The sequence below is a fragment of the Herpailurus yagouaroundi genome, unplaced genomic scaffold, assembly GCF_014898765.1.
Source record: "Herpailurus yagouaroundi ecotype Mexico unplaced genomic scaffold, PumYag 29, whole genome shotgun sequence".
NCBI classification, from domain to species: Eukaryota; Metazoa; Chordata; class Mammalia; order Carnivora; family Felidae; genus Herpailurus; species Herpailurus yagouaroundi.
The window spans coordinates 48,732,390-48,758,707 of record NW_024412377.1 but is presented as its reverse complement, the minus strand read 5'-3'; the positions used below and the strand labels follow the sequence as shown (position 1 = coordinate 48,758,707).

Below are 26,318 nucleotides of genomic sequence, written 5' to 3'. Positions count from 1 at the left end.
CAGATGAGAAAAGGTGGCTAGGGTAAGAGAGGTTGAGAAGAGGGGAGAATGGAAGCAAAACAATTCACACAATCCATCATTCCTATTCAACAACACCTTTACAGAGCACTTCTCCCTGTGTGACCTTGAGCATTCCAAACTGCTCAAGGCGTTCTGTTTCTGTGACCTCACACATCTACCCCAGATGATTGTGAGGAATGCGAGCACATCATGTGTAAAAGTGCATGCAAGTGAAGTTGCACTTCATTGAAAGGTCAGGTCCCAGAGCCATCACAGAAGAGAAAACCGAGTTACACACCGATCGTGAGTTCCAGAGCCTTGGACCTCCAAGGACCAGAAACAATGTCTTTTGTTTTCATTTTGTATTTAGGCTGTGGCCTCCTTTTCTCTGAGGTTATGGAGATAAACGGCAAATTTGAAGGGGACGCAGTGAAAAGCCACAGAGTACAATAGACAGCTTTTGATTTTACTTTCTTCCCCTCCAAGTGTATCAAGTTGAGCTGGTATAATTAAACATGTCTGTGACGTGGTGCTACTGTAACAAATAAATAATATTCTATACGTTTGAGGCTTTCTCTACAACTTGAGATTTAAGTAGACCACGCCATTCACATTTTCTAACTTGCGGGTTATATACTAGTGCTTCCCAAGCTTACTTTGCACACAAATCTCCAGGGTATCTTGTTAAAACACAAATTTTGATCTGGCACCTGGGATGGGGCCAGAGAATTTACATTTCTAACTAGCTTCCAGATGATGTTGACACTACTGGTCCAAGGACCACACTTTTAGTAGCAAGGAGCTATAAAGACATAAGGTTTGAAGTGGAAACAGATCAACAGACTAGTGTTAGAGGCGGGTGATTTCCCTCCAACAGTTCTGAAGATGCAGAATTTTGTATTCAATCCTTGACACCCGTGATGATGGGAAGCTGAGAGCTTTTACTTCCTCCTGCTAGAGAGGTCGGTCATTTTACAAGAAGAAAGGGAATTCCCAGTCTCTTACCATTCTTGGTTGGATCGTACTGGGCACAGCCCACTGCGAGCTTCTCCAGCTGAGCACAGCACCTCCACCTCCCATCCATCCAGAAGTTAGGATGATACATGGGTACCAAACTGTTATTGTTCCTTGTTTCTGAAAGAGATTGGCACCAGCAGAAGAGTTATTTCAGGTTATTCTCTCAAGGACAACCAACTTCTCAACTCCTTGAGATTGGACCCTGCTGTGTGAGCCTGAGTGAATAGTACCTGGAATAGTCAGAAAAATAGCCTTTTGCCCAAGCATGTACATTTATGGAAGAGTATGTGTTGGATGTGGTCATCATCAGGTCTGGGTTCTTGTCTGACCTTGGGTTAATTGTGTGTCCCTAGATTGGGCAACACCCTCATCTGAGCCTCATTTTCCCCACGGTGCAATGAGATTCTTAGACTGGATCAGTGGGCCCCACAGAAGTGCCCAAGGGGCAATGGGAAGACTGAGCGGGAGGGATTCCTGCCCCTTCATCTCTCCCCTCTTCAACCACAGGAATTTTGCTTTTATCCCTTCTAGATTTGTGGCTTTAAAGTTAGATTTTGGCAAGATTAAAAAAAAAAAAAAAAAGAGGTTCTCCTGCTGAAAGAAAAAAGAAATATAAAAAGTGGAGAACTCGATAGACCATCTCAAATGCTCCTTCCAGCTTTAATATCCTGTGAGTAAACCCCTACGCAGAGGGAGAATGGCCAATGAACATAGTTGGGGTCCTTTTGATAACTTTTTACTCAGTGTTTATTCTGAGCCTCATGACTTGAGAATATGCTCCAGCTTACCCAGCGCTTGTCTGTTCATATCCTATTTGAGACAACAACCTTGGAAGAAGATAAGAATTGTATTTTTATTCTCATTTTCAGATAGAGGCATCACGGCTCTCAAGATTCCAAATGGCTTGCTTATTCTTAGTCCTAATAGCTACTTAGAGACAGATTAATATCTGAACCCACTTCTCCTGCAAACCCAGGGCTTCAGGCTAAGTAACAGGACTACTAATTGAGTTCTTTCTTTGCGTTTCATTCTAAGTGTCTGCCGTGTCTTAACTCATTTATTTCTCACAATAACCCTGTGTCTGATTATTACAAGTCAGAATTTGTAGATGTAGAATGAAGACACTGGAAGGTCAGGGAACTTGCCCAAGGTCACATACTAATAACTGGCAGAGCTGGGATTTTCACCTTAGCAGACTGGCTGCACATGTCACGTATACCCAAACGCTGTGCTGGTTCTAATTATGCTGTCAACAAGGTGAGCCTTAAGAAATACCGTTCCTGATGATCGGAAAGCTTTTAAAGTTAGCTAACATTTACGGGGTGCCAACGATGGGCCAGGCTAGTTCCGAGGGCTTTACTCACAGCAGTTCTGGAGGCAGGTACTATTATTATCATTCCCTCCTCCTTTCCTTTTTTATAGATGGGGAAACTGAAGCACAGAGCAGCTGAGGCAGTTGCCTACGCACACATGGCTAGTAAGTGGCAGAGCCAGGATTCAAACTCAGGTCATCTAACTCAAGGGCCCATCCTCTTATTATTCCCACTAGACCAGGAGTTGGCAAAGTTTTTCTTAAAGGGCCAGATGGTCAATATTTTAGGTTTTGTTCAGCAGCAGACAAAATCGATATATTATGGAGGTACTTCTATAATCCTTTAAAATATGACCATTTAAAAATACAAAAACCATCCTTAGCTTGGAGCTTTATAAAAACAGGTGGTAGACTGGATTTGTTTGGCCCTACATGGTACTGATTGTTGCCTCTTGGGCCCAGGGTGAAAAGTTGGGATCCAACACCAACACCAAAAGTGAGAAATATTTGACTGTCAGCTGTCCTTGATCTTACTACGGAGTCCAAGCCTGCTAGAGGATCAAGGGATCTCAGGGACCGATTTACATAGGGGAGTTATTACCTTCTTTAAGGGCCAGAACCCAGCGCTGCCGGCTCTCACGGTCTGGAGCAAACACATACAGGAGGTAATTGTCATGCACAACCTGGAGGTACACAGAGTCCAAGATGAGCAGTGCGCCCAGAGAGCAGGATGATTGATAGCAGGCCCATCTAGCTTACTGGGTCAAGAGTGGGCCCTCAGGTGTTTGTCATCATAAAGGCAAACATCTGGGCAATTAGGGGACTGGTGTCCTTTTTATCCAAATATTTGAATTCACACAGGGTGAAACTCCACAGTTCAGACTACTTGTCTGAGATTCCATGTTGTCGGTAAGCAATTGCTAAATTAAAATAGCTGGAGGGGCGCCTGGGTGGCGCAGCCGGTTAAGCGTCCGACTTCAGCCAGGTCACGATCTCGCGGTCTGGGAGTTCGAGCCCCACGTCAGGCTCTGGGCTGATGGCTCAGAGCCTGGAGCCTGCTTCCCATTCTGTGTCTCCCTCTCTCTCTGCCCCTCCCCCGTTCATGCTCTGTCTCTCTCTGTCCCAAAAATAAATAAACGTTGAAAAAAAAATTAAAATAGCTGGAGAAAAAGCTCTCCATGTGACAGCATATTTATTTCTCATATTAATTAAAAAAAATGTTTATTTATTTATTTTTGAGAAAGAGAGAGAACACAAGAAGGGGACAGGCAGAGACAGAGAACAAGAAGGAGACACAGAGTCTGAAGCAGGCCCCAGGCTCCAAGCTGTCAGCTCAGAGCCCAACACAGGACTGGAAACCACAAACTGTGAGATCATGATCTGAGCCGATGTCAGACGCTTAACCGACTCAGCCACCCGGGAGCCCCTCTCATATTAATTTTTAAGTGATTAACAAAATCTTTCTGTCATATGAAAGGGTAAGATATTAGATGAAAAAACTTACAATTGAGACTTTAAAAGCTTCTTATTTTGAAATAATATAAGACACCCAAGAAGTTCCAAAAATAGTACAGGATCCCTGTGTTCTTTTCACCCACCTCTTCCTAATGATTATAGAACCATAGCACAGTTTCCAAATCAGGAAGTTGACATTGGTCCAAAATGATTAACTAAACTATAGATCTTCTTTGAAATTCACCAGCTTTTTCTCATGAACTCATTTTTAATTGGAATTTTAATGACGGGAAAATACATGTTATTCACTTCAATTACTAAATATTTCAATTCACAGAGGTCAACTTTCTAGTAGGAAAAGAATCCTTTTCTATATCACATTAAAAATGCGATATTTACCCCTGAAATTGGCAAAGAGGAACTGTACCCTAGAATGTACAAAGAGATATCCACTCCTTCAGAGTCACAGATGCCAAGAGTGATGCCAAAATTTGGACAATGTCATGACCTAAAGACCAGAGATAACCTTTACCAATTCTGTCCAGTAGAACTTCTTGCAATGATGAAAACATTCTATAATCTGTGCTGTCCAGCACATAGCTATTGAACATGTGAAATGTTCATCTGTTCAGTGCGCTTAGTGTGACTCAGGAACAGAATTTTCAATATTGGTTAATTTAATTTACATCTAAATATTAAACATACACCTGTAGCTAGTGGCTACTGTATTGGACAATACAACTCCAGACAGTTCTCAGATTGTAAAATCTGAGTCTTTTTGTCCCAGAACCTCCAAACAATTATACTCGAGTACTGCAATCTGTTGACCCAAATCATAGGTAAATGGCACTTAAGAGTATTAGGCTTGGGGCCTTTGACAGTTTTTTTCTTTGCTCTAGGGGCAGAGAATTGGGACTTCTGTTGAGGCAGGGAAGACATGAGAGAAAGAGAAATGAGGAATTACACCTTTTCAAAATTTTGTGATTTGAGGGATGAGTGAATCAATAATTGAAGGAACACAGTAGCTTTCTTCTGGCTTAGTCTAAGACCTAACTATAGATCAGAGTCATCCCTGGTCTACCTTCTATTACAATGACTGAGACTTTCAACCATCATGCAAGGAATGGGAAACTAGCAATCTCAGGCATAGTGGACTTACCTGAAATGGATATTTATAGTGGCATGGGATACTAATGTCACTTTTCACAATCTCAACACATTTGATTCGGGAGAGTTCAATGGAGCCCTTCAATGTGCGCTTTTTCTGTGGGGAAAAAAAGCACATTCCATTTAAAGAAGAGAGAAGACCATATTTTTGTCCAGGTTGGTTGTAGAAATCCACTACTCTATAGATAAGATCCGTTAGCTTTGTAAACTAATCCCCCATGTATCCAGAAGTTACTTCTTGGCCCTTAGTGCCTAAGAGAGACACTCTGAGCCAACTCTTGGGAGAAACTGCCCTGTTAATTGTCTCTAATGGGGTCACTGATTTTAACTCATTGAGCAAAGGCACCTTATATCTCAGTGACCTTGTGACAAACAGCGGCATTTGTAGAACTTGTAGCTGGGGTGGGTAGTGCAGTATAGGAAACCAACTATACATGTGCCTGTTTTCTGTTTTGTGCCTTATTAGCACAGTAGTTGAATTCAGGCATGTCCTGCATGGTGATGTATACTTTCAGTGGCACCTTTCTTTTCTACGTATGGATTCTTCAGGTCCCTTTTATTTATTCACAATCCCACAATGACACTTCTGTAGGACATTTCTGACTCTGCTCTCTAACTACCTCTTCTTCACAGCCCCATCATCTGGTCCCATGTCTCATTTCCTTGGAAGTTTGCTAGATTTCTTTCCTTGGTAATTAATTTACATCAAGGTCATGCGACAGTCATGACTTATAATGATGCTATAAACATGTTACTCAATTCTGAGGGTCCTTGTACTTGGAAAATGGATTCCAGGGGATATTACCCAATGGGACAGATTCTATTGTGAACTATCAGGCTCCAAGGAAGGCTAGTTAGGGAAAAGTTTTTGTGGAGCAGAAGCTTTTCTCAAGTGCCTGGAATTAGGCTTCCATTGAGAATAGAATTTAATTCAGATATGGAACTGTTGCAAAATACTTTGTTATACCTTATCTTTTAGAAAAAGGTAAAAAATGGTGGTGAATTGGGAAAAAGTTGGAAAGGGCTAGGTTCAAAGTTAAGTTCTGTTTTCTTTATTTTCTGTCTGGATGATCTATCCATTGATGTAAGTCAGATGCTAAGGTCCCCAACTATTATTGTATTACTGTCAATTTCTCTCTTTATGTCTATTAACAACTGCTTTATGTATTTAGGTGCTCCAATGTTGAATACATAGATATTTACTATTGTTATATTAGCTCATTGTTGGTTCCTTTATCATTGTGTAATGTCCGGCTTTGTCTCTTGTTACCATTTTTGTTTTAAAGTCTTATTTTGACTAATGTAAGTATTGCTACCCCGGAATTTTGTGTATGTGCATGTCCATTTGCATAGAATATCTTTTTTCATTCCTTCACCTTCAGTCTTTATGTGTCTTTGGTTTTGAAGTGAGTGTTGTAGGCAGCATACAGATGAGTTTTATTTTTTTATCCATTCTGTCCCCCTATGTCTTGATTGGAGCATTTAGACAATTTATATTTAAGTTATTATTGATAGGTATGTACTTATTGCCATCTTGTTACTTGTTTTCTAGTTGTTTTTATAGTCCTTCTCTGCAAAGTTGGCTCAGCCTCTAACTAGCAATGTGACCTTGGACAACACATCTCACCTTCCTGTCCTTCAATTTTTACATCCACTAAGTGAGGATAGTAATGCCTACCTTGTAAAGATTATTTGGGGAATAAAATGGGTGTATGTAAACAAATTGTTTGGCTTATAATAGATGCCCTCGATAAAGGGTACTCTCCCAACTAAAGAGGTTAAGGAAATCCTAACTATGGTAAGAGAGTCATGACATCGTAAAATTCTCCAGAAGAGAGCTCAGTCTGTACTTCCTAATTTTTGATACCCAGCCTGTTTGCTGGCCTTTGCTTTAGCAGCTAAGGCACAGAAGTGAGATTAAAAAAAAAAAGTCAAGAGGTGAAAAGTATCCTCTGTCAAATACAAGGAGGCTTTGTGGTGCTTCTTTTTAAATTTTCTTTCTAAAAAATACTTAATTCTTCAAGTATAAAACTTATCTGTGTAAAATAGTATGGAAGTATGTTAAGAAAGTATTTATAGTCTCATATTATTCCACTCTTCTCCACAACCTTGAGGTACCCAAGTTTAACCATTTGGAATGCATTTGTCTTTCCCACACACATTTATAGGATATATACAAACAAAAACAAGCATCTGATTCACATAGTGGTCTACAGCTTGCTTTTGTAACCCAAGGATGTATTAAAAGGTCAGTTTTCCCTTAAAAACCTCTGAAAACATGTGTCCTTTGGGCTCAAAATATCTTCTCATTTAGAGTCTTCCACAGCTACAAATACATGCCTTGGTCCTGCCCATAATCATAGTTGTTGGTGATGGTTAATCTGTTTTTCGAAAACAGAAGAGCACAAGGGAGTTACCTTTTCAACAACCTTCTGTTGCTATGGGTAAACAGGGAGGCTGAGTTTTGAGGTTATCTTGTTTTTTGACCTTTATTGCATTGTTTCCTTAGTAGTATATATAATGAAATGCAACAAAAAGCTCATGGCAGTAATATGACAACTCTGTTTGCAGACATGTTTGTCCTTGGAACCCACTAAATCCTGTGTTCCCTGAGAGAGAAACCAGGACATCTATCACCGAATCTTTAAGGCATAGCGACAAGCCTACAACAGATGCTCAGTCAGAATGATATGAACAAAGGGCACCACTTTGAAACACAATTTAAACAATCTCAGTCAGGTATAAGGCTAATGCATTTATCTACTCAGGAAATATTTACTGGGGAGCCAGCTACAAACTAGGTGCTGTTCTGAGAGCAGGAAATAGATGAACTTGGTAGACTATGTAAAGGAGCTCCCAGTCTTGTTGAGAAAGCAGGCAATGAAACAAGTGCTATAAAGAGAATGGAATAGGTTGAGGTGACCAACTTGTGGACAGGGGAGGCCTGTCTGGAGAGAGGACATTTGAGAAAAGATCAAACAGTTGAAAAACGATCCAGACATGAAGTCTGGTGGGGAGGGTGGTGGTGAGTACCCTATGTAAAGTTCACAACAAGAGCAGAAGTCCCAGGGTAGCAAAGTTTTGGATATGTAATGGTTGTTACTAGCCTGGGATCATCATAACCAGGGTATAAAGTGGAGGTAAGTATTAACCAGAGTTGTGAGTAGGGATAAAAGTTCTGTGTGCGAGTTCTAAAGCAGTGTTGCCTAATAATAGCAGAATGTGAACCATACGCGTAACTTAAAGTTTTCTAGTAGCACATTAAAAGAAAGCAAAAAAAAGATACAATGAAATTAATTTTAAGAACATATTTTGTTTGCCTCATTATATCTAAAATATCCATTCAATGTGTAATCAACATAAAAAAAATTAATGAGCTACATTACTTTTTTGCTAAGTCCTTGAAATCGTGTATTTTACAACACATCTCAATTTGGACTCGCCACATTTCAAGTGCTCAGTGGCCACACATGGCTCTGGCCCCATTATCGGACAGTACAGCTTCAAGATACCCAAGAAAGTGTTCTCCTCTAACCTTACATTATATCCTTTGATCTCTTAATATTCATTGACTTTAAACAAGGATTTTAAGAGGCATTGTGTTTTAACAGCCTGTCAGGTAAGCTGGCCGTCAGGTTTGTTCTTCAGTAGGAATGGATTTCACATTTCACCATCAAAACTCACTCTTCATCCTAAATGGCTGCCCTGAGGTCAGTTGTCCTCAAATCTCTCAAGATCAGATATGTGAAAAACAAGAGACCCGCTGTGCATCCCCCCCAGATGGGTCCTGGGGAGTAGCTGGTCTGTGAGCTAAACACAGTTTCATCTCTGAGAAATGGTGATTGCCTGTAATCATCCCAAACAACTGTGCTATTTCTGAAAAAATTCCAGGGTAACCCTTCCAAGGAAACCACATAAGAGCCATCAGGGAAAGAAAGACACCAAGTAAAACCTGCCCTCATTCTTGTCATTCCATCTATATCACTTGGGGTGAAAGTCGCAGGACCTCACTTGGCTTGGTCTTTTTTCTCAGCCATGTTCAAAGCTACAGTGTCCTCATATTCCAAAGCTTCTCCCTGGACACCTGACGTGTGTCAAACAGAATCCAACAAGATGCTGGTGCCCACATATTTGCACAAAGGCAAGCTTGTGCCAGCAGCTTTTTATATCCCCTTTCTTTTTATGTTAATATATTGTATAAAATAGAATTTTAGATTGTGAGTTTCAAAGAGAGAGGCAGGGAACAAAACCAAAAGAAAGGACAATCAACATTTTTGAGCACTTCTTATACCTCGGGCACTCAACGGGCCAGAGCCAATTTAAAATCCCACAATCCTGCAAAGTATCATTGCCCCACCTTGCATGTGAAGAAATTGAGGTTCAGAGAGGCCAAGTCTCTTACTAAGCAGGAGGCAGGATACAAGCCCAAGCCTAGGACCCCAGAGCCTGAGTGCTTAACTAATGTGTTTCATGGCTCTTGCTCTTCCCCCAACTTCCCACAGGAGATTTTCATTCTCCGAACTCCCCACAGGAAACAATCAATTGCACGATCGATGCGCCAAGCTGTGACCCAGCAGACATTTGTCTGTGCCCTATTTGGTTGTGCAATGCTTATGCTGGATTTGAGAGGGAGAGCACATTCTCTGCTTCCTCAGAATAATTCCCTCCACTTTACTCCTATGACAGTGGCTCCTTGGCTGTTTGGCTAGTCCAGCAGGTATGACAGTGAGACGAGATGTGTCTGATACCTAAGAAAGGTATCTGAAAAACAGCAGAACTTCAGCTTTCTGCTTTGGAGAGGCAGAATGGGCGACAACTGGAACTTTCAGGTCCGGTAGACCTGCATCTGCCTGACCAGCTGTGCAATCTGAGGCAAGTATCTCAACTTCTCAATTGCCTTGTTGTTTTTAAAGTGAGAATAATAATCGTCCCTGAATCATTGGGCTAACTTAGAGGACTTATAAAAAAGCCACATAAACCTACTAGCAAAATAAACTTCATTCACATAACAAACCTATCACTCAAGTTAAGTTACCCGCTTTCCTTTCCTTTGCTTCCCCCCAAAATAAGACCTTGTTCTCTTGTGTCTACATTTTGGGAGTGATTTTCTTTTGGGCAAATATGTAACCAGGAGCCACCATTTGGGAAGGGCAACATTAATTTTTAACTGGCGATACTGGTGATTTTGACATTTTGGAGTCATTTAATTTGCAAATTATCTGTAAAATCAAATTATTTGCAAAATGAAAAGGGGCCTGTTTCCTGGTCTCCCGACCGTGTTGCATTTCCTCTTCCAGGGCTTTTGCTTTCTGCTTTTCTTCAAACTCGCCTGTCAAAACCTTCCTCAAATGGTCATTCTCCAAAGGTTTAACTCACTGATAGATTAAAGGTTGGCTTGTTTCAGAGGAGTTTGGATTAGGACAGATATTAGAAACTGAGGCCAGGAAAGAGCTTTGATAATTGAATTTTGGGCATTAGGGGAGAGAATATTTTTCAAAGGGGGGAGTGAGACATCTAAGACTTTCCTGGATCACAATGTAAAAGTAGCCACATACTGCCTTTATCAGAGTTTCTTTATGATTAGAAAGTCTTACTGGTGATGATTTGAACAAGGCATTTCAAATATTTTGCTCAATGCCTCTTCCAGAGTGTAGTATATTGTGCAAATGTGAAATGGCGCAATGACACCATTGAAATTAAAATTGATGTCATGTGAGATGAAACTTAAGTCACTGATTTGAGGGTTATTCCCCTGTGCCTCCCCCACAGCAGAATGCCAGTTCTAAACTTGACTTGAGGGGTCTTCCTGAGTTTTAGTTTCATCCTCTCTGCAACACATGCTCAAGGTAGCCCCTGAATTTGCTCCCAGTTTCCCAGCTCAGCTTTCTGTCTTTTATAACAAAGGGTACCTTTGTCTCTGCAGGGGAGAAGAGCAGAGATTCAGAACTCACAAACGCCACGGTTTGAAATCTCTGCGGTGACAAGTAACATAGGGCAAACTTGGCTTAGTTCTTTGGGCTTAGTTCTTTTAGTTCTTAAGGTGTAATGAGATTGTTGACAGCTGCCTCTCAGGGTTACTGTGACCTGAGCTGTGGAAAGGCACCCAGCACGTTGCCTAATACCCAATAAAGATGTGATCATTAGTATCTCAATGGAAAACACCAGTTTCTTCTAAAACACAAGTGCAATTTGTGATACGCTGTTGCTGGCTCCTCTCCCCTCCCCACCCCCATCCCAACCTGTCTTCATCTGGACCTACCTCCATGAATCTTTGCAATCCTGGGAGAATCTGAAATTAAGGGAGCATATTTTGAGGCTCCTGGGCTGACTTAAAGTTAGGAAACTCTGATCCATCCCACACCAGCCTTCTTTCCTTTCCTCTTTTCTGTAACACCTTTTAGTCGTAGCTAAACCAGAGTCAACTGGCTTTCCTCACCTCAGCTTTTCACAGTGTGGTTTTTAATGAGGATGGTTGTGCTGTGGGGAAATCTAGCTACCCTTAAAGTCCTCCATCTTGTTCGTAGTATCACCCTGACTCTCCAAGAGAAAAAAAAAAGTGAGGCTTTTACCCTAAAAGGGAAGAAAAAGCAAGAAGAAAGAAAGAAAGAAAGAAAGAAAGAAAGAAAGAAAGAAAGAAAGAAAGGAAAGAAAGAAAGAAAGAAAGAAAGAAAGAAAGAAAGAAAGAAAAGGGACTATATGTTGTACAATTTCCAGAGGGAAATTTGGGATCTTTCTTAAAAGTATGAGTGGACTTTCTCACAAGAAACTGTTAAGAGCAAATACTTGTGGGAACAGTTCTGGTGTTTGGAAGTAGGAAGAGAGCTTTCTTTCAACCTCATATCTTTCTATACTCTTTCACTTTTGTACCATGAACTTATATTTGTTATATTTAAAAACAAAATATAAACAAATGCGTTTTCCTTATAGGATTTATCCTACAGGAACATTTGTTCAAAATATATCAAGATGTAGGGAGAAGGATTTCATAAAGGCCTTATTTATTTCAATAAAAAAACCCTAGAGAACCTTAAATATTCATCCATAGACAAATGGTTAAATTAGTTATGGTTCATCCCTCCTGTAGCCGTTAACAAAGAGGTCTACATGGAGGAACAAAAATGTATATATTAACTGAAAAAAGCAGGTGTAGAGCAAAAGATGGAGCCTCACCGCATTTCTGGAAAGAGAAATAATAAAATACATAATAGGAAATGCAAAACTCAAATAATACAAGGAGGAACCCTGCTGACATTGGCTCTCCCTCGTGGGTGGCACTATAGCCGACTTTGACAGGGTAAGTCAAAGTGATGTTTCGGTAATATTTGAAGTTGTTGCAGGGAGCATGTAAATTTACTAAGCAGAAAAGTGAAAATAATATTTTAAAGCAGTCAGAAATTTAAAAACACCACCCTGTACTACAACTTTGCAGATTTCTGTGGGAGAGGGCTGAGGGGTACACGTCGAATGCCAGGTGTGCAAAATGATGCAGCTTTTTGCCCTTGTAGCCTCCTGACCCCATTAGCAGTCAGTGGCAGCCAGGCAGTCCCTGTCACCTGCTCTTCTTTCTTCTTTATCCACGGAGGTTCAAGTTCATGACGGGTCCTCTCATCTTCTTGGGTGATAACCATTTTCTTCATAGATTCCATAGGCTTTTATGTGGGTATATTTATTTTAGAAGTAAAGCAATACTTCAGGAATAATTTCTAGGCCTCGTTTATGTTAGATAAAGATATAGTGGTCCTAGCCTTTCAAAAGCATTTTTGTTTAAATTTGTTTTCAAAAGTGAGCAGAGAAAAGGACTTATATAGAAACCAAGAGCAAGAAGCGGGTGCTGAAGTAAATCCTCAAGGTTCCCTGCACATTTTGTCTCTGTTCTGTGAATGCTTTTTCAAAACCCCCCTTCTTTCCAGAATAGGCCATTTGAGATTTTTAATGAATTTGAAACTGTATATTTTTTTATATGCCTTTCAAACATTGGAGGGTCAGTAGCCAAAGCATATAAATTAGCAACCTCACTACATTTCAGAAAATAACCCTAGCACAGAGGTGATGATCAACGAATATTTGTTAATTGGTTGATTGAAGGAACAGCAGGTTAGACTAAGTGTGCAGCAGAAAGTGTTGTGTGTGAACCCTATGACAAAACTCTTGATAGGATTGATTTGAATAAGATTTCCAGAATGATTGGCAAGTGGATACAAATCTCTTGACAATGAAAAGATAGGTCAAAACCAGTCTGCACAAGGGGCTGAGCTAATAAAGAGCTCCTACAAATTATTAAGGAAAATATTAACAACATTATAAAGAAATGGGAAAAGGAATACAAATTATTCTTAAATATAGGAAAAAAGGCTCAAACTTACTATGAAAACAGAAATGCAAATAATTGATACCGAGATACCATTTTTTAAACCTGTCAGACTTGCAAAGATCAAAACGTATGGTAATGGTGTTGGTGAGGTTTTGATAAAGCAAGCATCTTACATGTGGCCCTGGGGAATGTTCATTGGCACAACCTCTACGGAGAATAATTTGGTCATGTTCAATAAGATAACAGATGCAAATATCCTTTGACATAGCAATTCTACTTCTGGAAATGTTATCTATAGACCAAGGTTTCCCAACCTTGGCACTATTAACAACATGGGCTGGATAATCCTTTGTTGTGAGTTTGTCCTGTGCCTTGTAGAAGGCTTAGCAGCATGCTGGACTCTACCCAAAAATGTCAGTAGCACTCCCCTCCCTAGTTATGAAAATGAAAAAATTTCCAGGCATTGCCAAAGATGGGCAAAATCACCTGTTACAGACATACAGAAAGTGACATAAAGATGAGGTTATTCATTCCTTGTCATTTGCAATGACAAAAAAAAAAAATTGGAAACAGACTGAATGTCCATCATTAAGGTAACTTTTCATCCATTCAGTGAGATATTATGCATCCACAAAAAAGAATGAAGAAGCTCTTTGCATATAGGTGTGGTTTGATCTTCAAGAAGTATTGCTAACCAACCAAAAGAAAAGCTAAGAAGTATGTCACATAGAGTATGCTACTATTGCATAAAAAGGAGGACAAGAAGAATACTGAGTTGTGTTTACATATGTATGCATAAAGTATCATTGGAAGAACTGATAGGAAATTGATTATATTGGTTGCTTTCAGGCACTGAAGCGCTGTGGCTTAGGATAAAGGTGGGAGTTGGCCATTTCATAACATTTAGTAACTGTTTTTTTAAAAAATGTATGTGAATGTATTATCTATTCATGAATTTTTTTTTGAAGTTAGTCTATATTTTGCAGAAGATGACCTGAAAAAGTGGCTACTAATAAAGAGACCCGAAGTCCAACGGGCACAAAGGCAAGGGGGCAAGAGTTCATTCCACCAGCAGTTCTGTTTTGTGCATTAATATTAATTTGCAACACAGATGAAAGCAAAGTGAACAGCAGTAACCTAATTTCATTGAGATTTATAAAGAATTAGAATAACTTTCTCTGGAGTTCAGAGAAATTTGGAGGTCAGACAGCTTGTGGTTGCAGGTTCACTTGCCCCTGAGTCACAGCTTTCTAGGTAGAGCAGGGGGTCTGAGAGGATCTCTTTTGCCTGTCTCTTCTATGTTCACCTTTCGAAGTGCTCTGGTCTTTGTGGATGCACCTGTGCCTCTAAATGTCCAGAGGGATTATTACATTTCACTCTCTGAACAGACTAAGTGTCTACTATTTTAAAGCAAAGAATCATGAATGGTGATTCATGTTGCTATTCCGTGGATTCTGTGTTTCCAATCTTCCATTTGCAACCCACCCGCGTGCTCTCCACCATTGTGTAGTTCCACCAACTGGTACCATGGACTTAATGTTATTATTTAAATGGATTGATTTTTCACCTCAACAAATTTACTCTAAAGGGAAGTTTTAAATCACCACCATATGTTTAAAAATACTTTTTTTCTGCAGTAAATTATAATAAACATACATATATAAGTATTAAATTAAAAAATGTCAGAACCAGATCTGTCCACGTACCATCTAGAGTGCACCTAGTGGTACCCCACTTTGGGAAACACTTAATTGGATCACTATACATGAAATTGGCCATAGCATGGACTGCGAAAGTGGCTACATTTGGTATTAGTGCCCTCGATCTCACTTTCTGGGCCCTTGGTCCTGGCTTATAGCCCTGTTTGGTGGTCTTTTTCCTGTATTATCACTCTGGGTGTAGCATTCCCAGGATGTTAGTCTCAGAAAGTGCCCAATGAGGGGTGTTTATGAATGGCTAGTCCAGTAAACTAAACAGAGCTGAGGTTCATACAGCATCTTTCCTTGGCAAAGGTCACCCCAGGAGCAGAGCCTCAGGTTTATAAGGTCAGGAACTCATTTTTGTCAGCTCACAGAGTCCGGTGGACAGGAACACACTCTGCAAAATCACAAGTGACTGGCAAATTCGCAACCTTGCAGTGAGAAACAGACTGGCCAAGATGCTTGTATCAGTTTTGCAGAGAATTCTTGGAGATACTACTAGGGAAACCAAAATGATATCAGAAAAGCATATGTTAGTGGGATCAAAGTGTAGAGAATTACCAAAGCCCAAGGCAAGATGCTGTTTTTAACACTTACTACCACTATTGTGACCCTGGGCAATTTCTGAACTTCTCCATGTCTCAATTGCTTCCTCTCTAAAACAGAATATTACTTTTAGCTTCTGCAGAGAACTGTGAGGGTTATATGAGAAAATTCATAGGAATGTGTTCAGTCTTCTTGCAGTGATGCTAGTTATTGTTGTCAATGATATTGTTGTGCTGTCATTCAGGTAAACTTGGGGGGCCCTGCTCCAGACCTCTATTATACAGTGTTGTTCATTGAAACTCACCAATGAACCCTTGGCCCAACTCTCTCTTCTCAGCCACCACGGCTGCTAAGACTCCTCAAACCCAAACAAGCTTAGATCTGAAAATACATTTAACCTAACTTTTAATGTTTGTCCCAGATGTGTGGCCTAGGAAAAGATACTTAGCTACTCTAAGCCTCTCCTTTCTCATCAACAAAATGGGGATCTTTTGCAAAGTAGGAAGCTTTTTGGCACTTGTTAAATCCTGCTACATGTATGGTGGGTTCATGTACATATATATGACTGACTTTATATCAAATCATTTGATCCATGTATAGTATAAAATATTATGTATCTTCCCCCTTTCTCACTGTAATATTCAAAGTCTATAAAAAAAGTGCACTTGAAAAATCACCACAACAATGGGATTCTTTGGTTTTCCTAAGTTCCTTCTTAGAAACACAGTCTCCCCTAATGGTTCTGGTAACTTCTGGTGGCTGCGTGCATTGCTTCAGTCTCGTTAGATGATGTAGCAGGAAATGATAGAGGCCATAAAATAATCTTATTTTATGACAAATGCAGTATTCTATCCTAAGGACCTGATTTTTAAAAGGAGACAGGTTTATGTTAGGTATATTAGCATTTTTCAGTGTTCTGACTGAAACACGTTCATACCCAGAAACAACCTGAATGTCAAAGAATAGATGACAAAGAATTGATGACAAGTTCATCAATTTTTTCAAGTATGTAGAACAGATAAGTATCTCTCTGAAGTGAACTAATTCAATCATGAAAAAAATCATATGTATGAAAAAATGATTACTTCGGGACCATGTAGATAAGTAGAAATGCATCTATAAAAGAACAAATGAAAAAAGTAGAATATAAAATTGTCATGCATTATGATTAGAACTGCATGAAATTTATGTCTACGTGAGAGCACAGGTCATTCTCACAGAGACTGTAAATTGATGCCTTTAGACAAAAGAGTTACAGAGAATACTTCTGCATAACTATTTCATTAATTTTTTAAAATAGTGTGAGTATATGAACATTTGCTGCTCTGTCTCTTGTGATTAATCATGTGGGTTCAACCTGATTCTAATCGGTTTTTGGTCTTTGCTGCTAATGGCTGCCTGAGCTCCAGGTTGGCCCTGAGCACCTTTCCACCAAGACATGCAGGAGGAGGATTCCAGACAAAGTATCCCCAGAAGAGGGAGGTTATAGGATGTCAGCAAGAACCCCTCTCTTGAACTCAGTATGTTCACTTCTCTGTTCCATACACAGGCCAAGCCTTTTCCTACTTTACAATCTTCACACTGGCCGTGCCCTCTGCCTGAAATGCTTTTCTTCATTTCTTCAGGTCACTAGATCTTTCTCATCCTTCAGGCCCTAGCCTGGCTATAAATTCTTTCTCTGGCTACCCTTCTTCCCAACTCAGCGCCAGCTCCTGCTTAGTCTTTCTGCAGAACCTACCACCGTCTGTACCTGCCCCACATATTTATGTACTTGTGGTTGTCTGCCTTCTCTACTAGCTAAGCTTGTGAGGGCAGACACCTTTCCTCTGTTATTTATCACCATATTCCTGGCATGTAGCCTGAAGCATGGCACATAGTAGATGTCAAGACATGCTTGCTGAACAAATGAAAGAAACTTTACATACCAAAAAAGAAACATTTCCTTGATACAGTGCTAGGTTTAAAATAATGGGATGCTGCTGAGAGTGGCTTCTCTAATGTTGTTTCTTTGATTATCAAACACAACCATATCTAGCACCACAGTATTAGTCGAAAGGTGTGCTCTGTGATTTGGTTCTCCATACTGCCACTGCCTTGAGACTATGGCAGTGAAATTTCAAGGAACTGTGCAGACATCGGATCTAAAAAGGGAATTTTAGATACATGGAAAGCCATTTCAGAGCTTCTGTTTCTGTCCCTGGATCACTTTAAGTGAAGCCCCATAGTATCATGAAGTCAAACCCAGACGGACCTCTGGATGAAAATTGGGTCCTGGAAGATTTATTTTCTTCAGTAGGCCTAATAACTTATGAAGTGGAATAACTTATTACTAGTTGGGTAAGAAAATGGAGAGATAAGGATTTACCTATTTGACCTATGAAAACTTGAGAAGAGCTTTAAAACACTTTTCTGTGGGGCCCATTTCTGAGTTTGTTATGAAGATGTCTTGTTTTACATGGACCTCATAGTTCAAGAAACCGAGCTCTTGTGTTTTACAGTTAAACCTTTCTCCCAGACTGAGTCAAAAACCGAGCCCTTACATTTATAGTGTTGCTCCGTGGCCTATTTTTACTGAAATGCTGGTTGATGGATGCACCAGCCCCTGAGCAGTAGGAATCAAATTTAATTTTAATGTGGGAGTATTTGCCTCCAAAATAGAAACTCTCCATCCACTAGCTTTCTCCATAAAACATCAACATCACATCATAAAGGCAAAAATCAGTTCACAAAGAAAATCCATTAAGGTAGACATTGAAACCGCACGTTTTTGGCCTTGAGTGGCCTGAATTGCAAAATACTTTGCCTTGGATCCTTACTTCTCTTTGCCTAGTTAGACAAGACCCACATTTTTAGCTCCCAGATGCTCTTTGGAATTCAATTTGAGTTTTGTGATCTTTGTTCATTTATTGGGTATTTATCAACCACGTACTATGCACCCTGCACTGTTCTAGGTATTGGTGATGCAGTGATGAGCAAGGTCCTCCTGCTCTCATCCCAGGGGCTGCACAGACAGAAAACAAACAGGGAAGCATATCAGTAAACCCAATAGGTACATGCAGATACTGATATATTGAAGCATCTGTGTGCTAAAGAAATGAAAAGAAAGGAGAAGAAAAGGAAAGAAACGGGATCCTGGGAAAATATTTAAAGAGATGGAAACAATAAAGAATCACTCCTGCAAACACCTGAGGTGTTCCTGGCAGTGGGAACAGCTAATGCAAAGACCCTGCATTTGCAGGCTCTGAGAACAAGCACCCCCTAAGTGTATTGCTCAGTTGCCTCCCCCTAGTCCTGGCCTGTCCAAAGTCCCTAGAGTGAGCATGAGCTTGGAGTGCTCAAGGTTCAGGAAGAAGGCAGATGTGGTAGAAGCCTGGTGAGTAACGGGAATGTGGTGTGAAATGAAATAGGAAATGCAGATAAGGACCCCCGGATGAAGAGTCTTGTAGGCCATAGCTGAGAATTTCCTTAAATACTCTAAACAGCCATGGAAGGCTTAAAAGTAGAGAGTAAGATCTGATTTATCATTTATTGTAAGATCATTTTAAAAGTTCATTCTAGGGGCGCCTGGGTGGCGCAGTCGGTTAAGCGTCCCACTTCAGCCAGGTCACGATCTCGCGCTCCGTGAGTTCGAGCCCCGCGTCGGGCTCTGGGCTGATGGCTCGGAGCCTGGAGCCTGTTTCCGATTCTGTGTCTCCCTCTCTCTCTGCCCCTCCCCCGTTCATGCTCTGTCTCTCTCTGTCCCAAAAATAAATAAAAACGTCGAAAAAAAATAAAAAAAAAAATAAAAGTTCATTCTAGGTGTTGCATGGTATGGAGCCTTGAGTGTCAGTGAAAACCCAGCCAGAAGACAACAGGATCACGTAGGAATGAGGTGGAAAGAGACTGTGGCTGATGCAAGTCTCAAGCAAAAAAGCTCAGGTAGCTTTAAGAGTATTATTGACAAAGAATTTAACTGTAGAAGAGAAGCAGGGAAAGAAGGAAGAAAAAAGAGAACAGAGTAGTGGGGTGGGGGTGGAGGGCTGGCCCACCTGCTGGTTCCTGCACGTGCCTCTCTGACCCACCTCTTAAAATTCCAACCTCCTGAATCCTCCTCTTCCTCTTTTAAGGCTGGGACATGAATTTCTAACTCCGGGGAGTCTTATTTGCTGGCTCTTACACCCAGAACTCTTCCTTTTGAAGTCCTATATAACTTGCTTTGTTCTCTATGCTTGGAATTGAGCCTTGTTCTATCAGGAGTTCATTTGTGAAACTCTAACCTCTCCAAAGGTATTCTAATCCCTCATGTCCTTGCTCTTTCCCTCCTTTTCTTCCTTCCACAAATAATGCATGAGTGAATAGTATGTGCCAGGCGCTGTTATAAACACTGATGATGCCATCTTTACCAAATTGGGTGCTGGCTCTCATAAAGTTTATAATCTAATGGAGGGTGGGCTGGGGGAGTGACATTAGCACAGCAATCACTTTAATAAGTGGGTAATTATGAGTCTGGGATGTGCTCCGAAGAGAGGGTAGGCATTGCTAAGGCAGAGCATAACAGGAGTAGATGGCCTAGTCTGGAGAAATCAAGGAAGGCTTCCTGGGGCAAGCGACATTCAAAATGAGGGACTTAAAGTCAAAGCAAATCCTATGTAGCTGGATCCCAGAGAGATGGGAGAAAAAGGGACACGAACTGAGAGGGAAGACGGCATGTGACAGACTCTGGTGTCTGCTCTAGATCTAAGGGGAGAACCTCTGCAGGGACATGTCAGGGTTGTCAGGAAGCGATCACAGTCACCATGTGTCACGCTGGCTGCTGTGTGGGGAATAGGTTGGGGGGTGACTGGGGCAGAGTGGGTGCAGGGAGACCATTAGGAGGTGGTAGCAATCCCAGGTGAGAGCTGCTAGTGGCTTTCCCGGGGAAAGTGACCATATAAAATGGGGAGAAGTAGACAGCAATATTAGTTCCTATTATTATTAGAATAATGGTAACCTCCCTCTCATTAAAAGGAAGCAAGATCCAGAAGGAATGTTTAATCATTTTTACAAAAAAACTTTTTTTTTAATGTTTCTTTATTATTGAGAGACAGAGAGATGCAGAGCGTGAGCAGGGGAGGGGCCGAGAGATGGAGAGACGCAGAATCTGAAGCAGGCCCTGGGCTCCGAGCTGTCAGCACAGAGCCTGACGCGGGGCTCTAACTCACAAACCGCGAGATCATGATCTGAGCCGAAGTCAGATGCTTCACTGACTGAGCCACCCAAGTGCCCTAGGAATGTTTAATCGTTACAAAAAATGTAGAGTCACACAGCCTTAGGCAACTTACACAAAGCTACATAGCTTTTAAGTGAGGAGCTGGTCTTTGACCCAGATGTGTCTGACACCAGACGCTGTGTTTTTGATTGCTGTGCAAGGAAAAGCAAGGAAAGGGGGACCATCTCCTGACCTGTCATCTTTAATTCAAGAAGGATGCATGCTCCAAGAGATGTTTCTGCTGCTGGATTCGACTGCAGGCTAACGGGGAGAGCCCATGTGAAGTGGAGACCCATAACCAGACCCTGAGTAGAATGGTGGTCTTGACTGTCCCACATACAGGTAATGGCTCCCACACTATGGTGAAAAGAACATGCTTGATCCCTAAGGTGCAGAGACATTAAAACCGGGAAACCTTTCCAGTTCTCCTGAGGGTCCTTCAGAAGATCATTAGTACTGAGCTTATGACATGCCTTCCTTATGAAATACTCAACATCGCCTGGAGGCATTGGGGCCCTCACTTTACAAATAGCAGAGGCTTAAAAAGGTTTAAAGACCTTGCCTGAGACCCCACATCCAGAAAGTGATAAAGCCAGAAGTTGAATCCAGCTCTACTTAGCTATACTGGCCTCACCAATCAGTGATGCTTGTGTCCGTCTGTGCTGTCCCTTCCATGCCATGCTCACTTGAACTACCCAGGCCCTCCCTCCATTTCTCTTTTGCCCCTGGAAATAATCTAATTTCAGTCATGTGCAAACTAAGCATGTGGCTTGGTTGGTGACTCCCTCTCCGGAGACTATTTGTATTCAAAGCTGTCATTGGTATGTTGGAGTTGGCTTGCTGTGGGCCATGAGGGCTGATTGCTAAATCTGGAGGAATTTTGTGAGCCAGTAGACATCACACCAATAGTTTGAAATTGGCTGTGATGGGAGTATTTACACCAGAGAAATCAGCAAACACTATGGATTAGAGCTGCCTGATTGCTCTCCACTGCCACTACCACTGTAGGCTAGTTCAACATTTATCAGCACACTGAGGGCCCTAATCTCATTGTCCTCTGTTAATGAATGCCAGGCATCAGGGACCACTTTGCAACAAATTTGGCAGGCACAGGGTGGTGTCTGAAAGCATGCCTGCCAGCGACCCACCACCTGCCAACGTTATGCTTCTTTCTGGGCCACTGCTCCGCCAGGCTGAGGCGCTTCCCGGCTCCCCTGAAAACACTCACACGTTTCAACACTAGACACCAGAGCGAAATCGGTGTCAAAATAACAGGCTCAATCAGGATGGATATTTAGACATGGATATTTAAAATTAGAAAATGGATATTTTAAAGTTAGAAAAAAAAAACATACTTAATTTGCAAAATTATGGAATGTTTTTCTGAGTAGGTAGAAGGATTACTTTCTGTATGATGTCATAAGTCCACGGTATTTTAAGACAGGGCAAGAAACATAATTTTCCAAATGAGAAAAGAGAAAAAGAAGCTGTGACCTCGAGAGGGGCAATGGCTGCCTCAGCATCACACATTTCGTAATGCATGAATGTATGTCTCTCTCCACAGGCTTGTATTTAGTCACAGAAGAGAAGGAATCCAGGAACCTGATGTTAGCTTGACTTTGAACGTTTTCCTTCTTTTGAAAATGAATATGTTATGACACCCTGCTAGCTCCTTCCGAGACATGATGATGATACAAAAAAAGGCTAATTTTTACTAGGCGTTTACTAGGTGACAGAACTTATGCTAAGTACTTTATGTATTAAGTTGAACTATTTGAAATTGCCACTGTCTGGCCTGTCTTGATCCACTGAGTGGTAATTTCAAATAGTTCAGTCTAAATACATTCTCTCTGTTAGTCTTTACCACATTCTCATGACATGGGTACTGTTAACATACCCGCTTTACAGATGGTAAGACTGAGGCTTTAATTTTTTTAATATTTATTTATTTATTTTTGAAAAACAGTGAGAAAGAGAGAGAGAGAGAGAGAGAGAGAGAGAGAGAGAGAGAGAGAGAGAATCCTAAGCAGGCTCCACTCACCAACTGTGAGATCAATGACCTGAGTTGAAATCAAGAGTCAAGCTCTTAACTGACTGACCCAACCAGGTGCCTGGAGGCTTTCAAATTTTTTTTTAAAAGGTTTCTTGCCACAAGTGTAATGCTCTTGTTATTTATAAGTGATACATAGTGCATGCTTGTGTGCAAGTCATTTACGTAAGTATTTCTCTATGCCTTCTGATTGATTATTGATTGATATCAGTAAGATATCAATGCTGAAGAAGAGCATGTCTGAATCTCTAAGAAGTGATATAATAGTATTTCGCCCACAACACCCATAGGCTCCATACCCAGGCCTCCTTCAGGGCTCCATTTCATGGAACACTTCAAAGCCTGGCTCTCAAAAAGTCCCAAACTCATGCTTATCCTACTAAGTCAGATCCTAACAAGGCATGGGGATGCCTTTGTCCCTAACCATAAAGCACCTAATGTTATTTCCCCTTCAGTAAAATATAGGTGAAAACCCTGCCTTACCTCCCTAATGATAGAAAAACTAATACAATGATTTAGTACAATGTCACACACCTGCTTTGAAAATGTACTGCAAAGGGCTAAACAGGGGCTCAAATTTTTCAAGAAAGGAGGTAGTACTTCCAGACCCTTCATTTTGTAAAGGAAGAATCTGACACAAAAGGTAGAGACGCTTACCCAGGCTCCATCATCTAGAGAGAAGTAGAGTCTGGTCTCCTTTCTCCTCATGCAGTGTTTTTTGTACCCAACTATATTGTTACGATTATTCATGTTGATGTTATTATCACTGCTGTTGTAGAAAGAATATAAGACTATCTCTAGATATACAAAAAGACTGACCTAGATAAGCAACTGTAATCATCTGGGTAAGAACCACTGGTTTGTATTGCATAACACCATGGTAACCCTGGTAAATTTTCCAAGGGGTATAGAGGTTTACTTTTGGGCCTTGCAAGTTTTAGATAATTAGGTGCCTAGGGAATATTATTTCAAGATATTAAGTGAATAATGACCATTGGGACATATAGAAGTAAATTCATAAAAATGTTGACACTGAACTATCACTTAAAGTATCAGTTTCCTCCATTATAAATTAAGATAACTGGGCTAGATCATACCTTAGGTCCCATTGAATGCTAATATGTTATTCATCTAAGCTCCATAAAATCTAGTGTATTTCCGATGAAGTTCAAAATCTATCCAATCATAGCATTTGCCACATAAATTATTATAATTTTAAAATTAAACTTGCAGGAAAAAAACCATTCATAAATATTAAACTTACTCTTTTGCAGATTTTAGAACTAAAATCACCTAATATAACAACCCCACCTCTGGACTTTTCTCCACATTCTCTTCGGATTACTCTTATTGTACTTTTTAGGTGGTCGTAACCAGCATATCTGTGTCCCCTTATTTTATTCTAGGTATATCTTCATGATTCAGCCTAGTCTAAATAAAAAATACCGTTTAGAAAAAGAAGACACAAGTGTTCACATACCCCATGACGGTTCTCAAAGTACGCCAGGCTGGTTTTGGTTAAAACAAAGAAGCGGACTTTAAAGTTGGAGGGAGAAGTTCTTCTCTTTTGTTGTGATTTCTTGATGAGCTGTTCTTCTAGGAGGATAAAGTTGTTCATGATCCAGTTCTTGAGAAGTGATGCACCTTGGGCATCACCCTGTAGCACAGCCAAAGGACACAGCTTCAGGGCAAGGAATGCACTGGGGAGGCAGTTGACTTTCAGAGAGCTGTTAAAAGGCCTCTTGCCTCCGATGTTATCTTTCTATCAGGTTCAGTCAACAATGTGGAGCTTCTCCTCTGATGTCACAGGCCATAACCACATCCTTTCGAAATTCACAAAACTAAGAGGCATATGTAAAAACTACACATACCCTTTGCTGTATGGTTTGGAAATGATATTTGAAGATTCTGAGAGTCAAAATGTTAGGAAGCATTAGAGTTCAATCTTTATAGTTCCTGGTTTAGGCGATCTAACAATTAAGCCATGTTGCACATGGGGTAGACACATGGGCTCTGGAGCCAATGGGCATAGTTTGTGTTTAGTTTCCTGTTGCTGCTGTAACAAATCATCATAAATTTAGTGGCTCACAAATTTATTATCTTACATTTCTGTAGTTCAAAAGTCTTAAATGAGCTTTATCAAGCTAAGATAAGGACTTCAGCAGGCTTGTGATCCTTTCTGGAGGATCCCTAAGGGCAGAATCTGTTACCTTGTCCTTTCAGCTTCTAGAACCACACGCATTCCTCCACCTACAGGGCTAACAACAGCGGGTCAAATTCTCTCATCTTCTACAACGTAAGTTCTTCTTCTGTCTCCCTCTTCCAAATTTAAGAACTTTGAGATTACCCTGGGCCTGCCTAGATAACCTAAAATAATCACCTTATTTTAAGGTTAGTTTATTAGCAACTTTAATTACATCTTCTACCTTAATTTCCCTTTGTCATGTAACCTACACATTCATAGGTTCCAGGGATTAGGCTTTGCTATCTTTAGGGGATCCATTATTCTACCTACCACAGTTTGAATTCTGGCTCCAGTACCTAACTAGCTGTGAGACTCTAGGCATATTACTCAAGAGATCTGAGCCTCAGTTTTCAGCTGTGAAAAACTGGGGTAGCTGTGCCCCTACACAAGGCACCGCAGGGCTGCCCTCTGGCTTCCCTCCAGGCTCGTCTCCCAGCTGGCTCACGTGTTCTCACTCCAGCCTTCACAAATTCTCCTTATACCACTTTGTACATCTCGTTTTGCCTGACAACATCTTCTCTCCCCTGCTTTGCCTGCTTTAACTCTAAATTACACTGTAAGTCTTATTCTGCGTGTCACTTCCTCAGGAAACCCTTCCTGGCTTTCCAAAGTCAAATGTACCAATTATACGCAGATGATACCTTATACCTTTCTCTTTATACCCATTATGACAGTTGTCATTTTGCATTTTGGAGGGTGACATTTTGGATTGATGATTGTCTTCCCCAGTAGTCTAGAAGGTCCGTGATGGTAAGGACTATGTGTGGTTTTTGGTCGGTGTTATATACTCAGCAACCATCACAGAGCCTTGTGTGTAGAACGAATGTTTTAAAAGAGGCACCTGGGTGGCTTAGTCGGTTAAGCCTCCGACTTTGGCTCAGGTCACGGTCTCACGGTTTGTGGGTTCGAGCCCCGCATCGGACTCCGTGCTGACAGCTCGGAGCCTGGACCCTGCTTCTGATTCTGTGTCTCCTCCTCTCTCTGCTCCTCCCCTGCTTGCTCTCTCTCTCTGTCTGTCTCTCTCAAAAATAAACAAACATTAAAAATTAAAAAAAAAAGAATTTTTTTTAAATGTGTTGAATGAATAATCACCAAACTGGGTTAGACAGTTAAAAGAAACAAGGACCGTAAAACACTTAAGACAAATATATTGAAGTATGAATGGCATAATAAAGCATGTTTTGGCTTTGAGACAAAGAAACTTGTGTTGGAATGCTGCTTCTGTCATTTACTAAGCTGTATCTCTTTGAGTAAGCCACTTACCCTCTCTGATCCTCAGTCTCCTTGT

General features: G+C 40.8%; 1 protein-coding gene across 1 annotated transcript in view; it reads right to left on the bottom strand.

Annotated features, from left to right (window-relative positions):
- Nucleotides 1–24,537, bottom strand: part of ITK (IL2 inducible T cell kinase) — a 58,115-nt gene extending 33,578 nt beyond the window's left edge. The window contains exons 1-4 of the mRNA XM_040443201.1: nt 24,266–24,537; nt 4,944–5,048; nt 2,931–3,012; nt 1,006–1,134 (exon numbers count right to left, since the gene is read on the bottom strand). Of these exons, the coding sequence (XP_040299135.1) occupies nt 1,006–1,134; nt 2,931–3,012; nt 4,944–5,048; nt 24,266–24,403 (454 nt within the window). The 5' untranslated portion in view covers nt 24,404–24,537. The remainder of the gene's footprint in view (nt 1–1,005; nt 1,135–2,930; nt 3,013–4,943; nt 5,049–24,265) is intronic.
- Between the last annotated feature and the right edge of the window lie 1,781 nt (nt 24,538–26,318).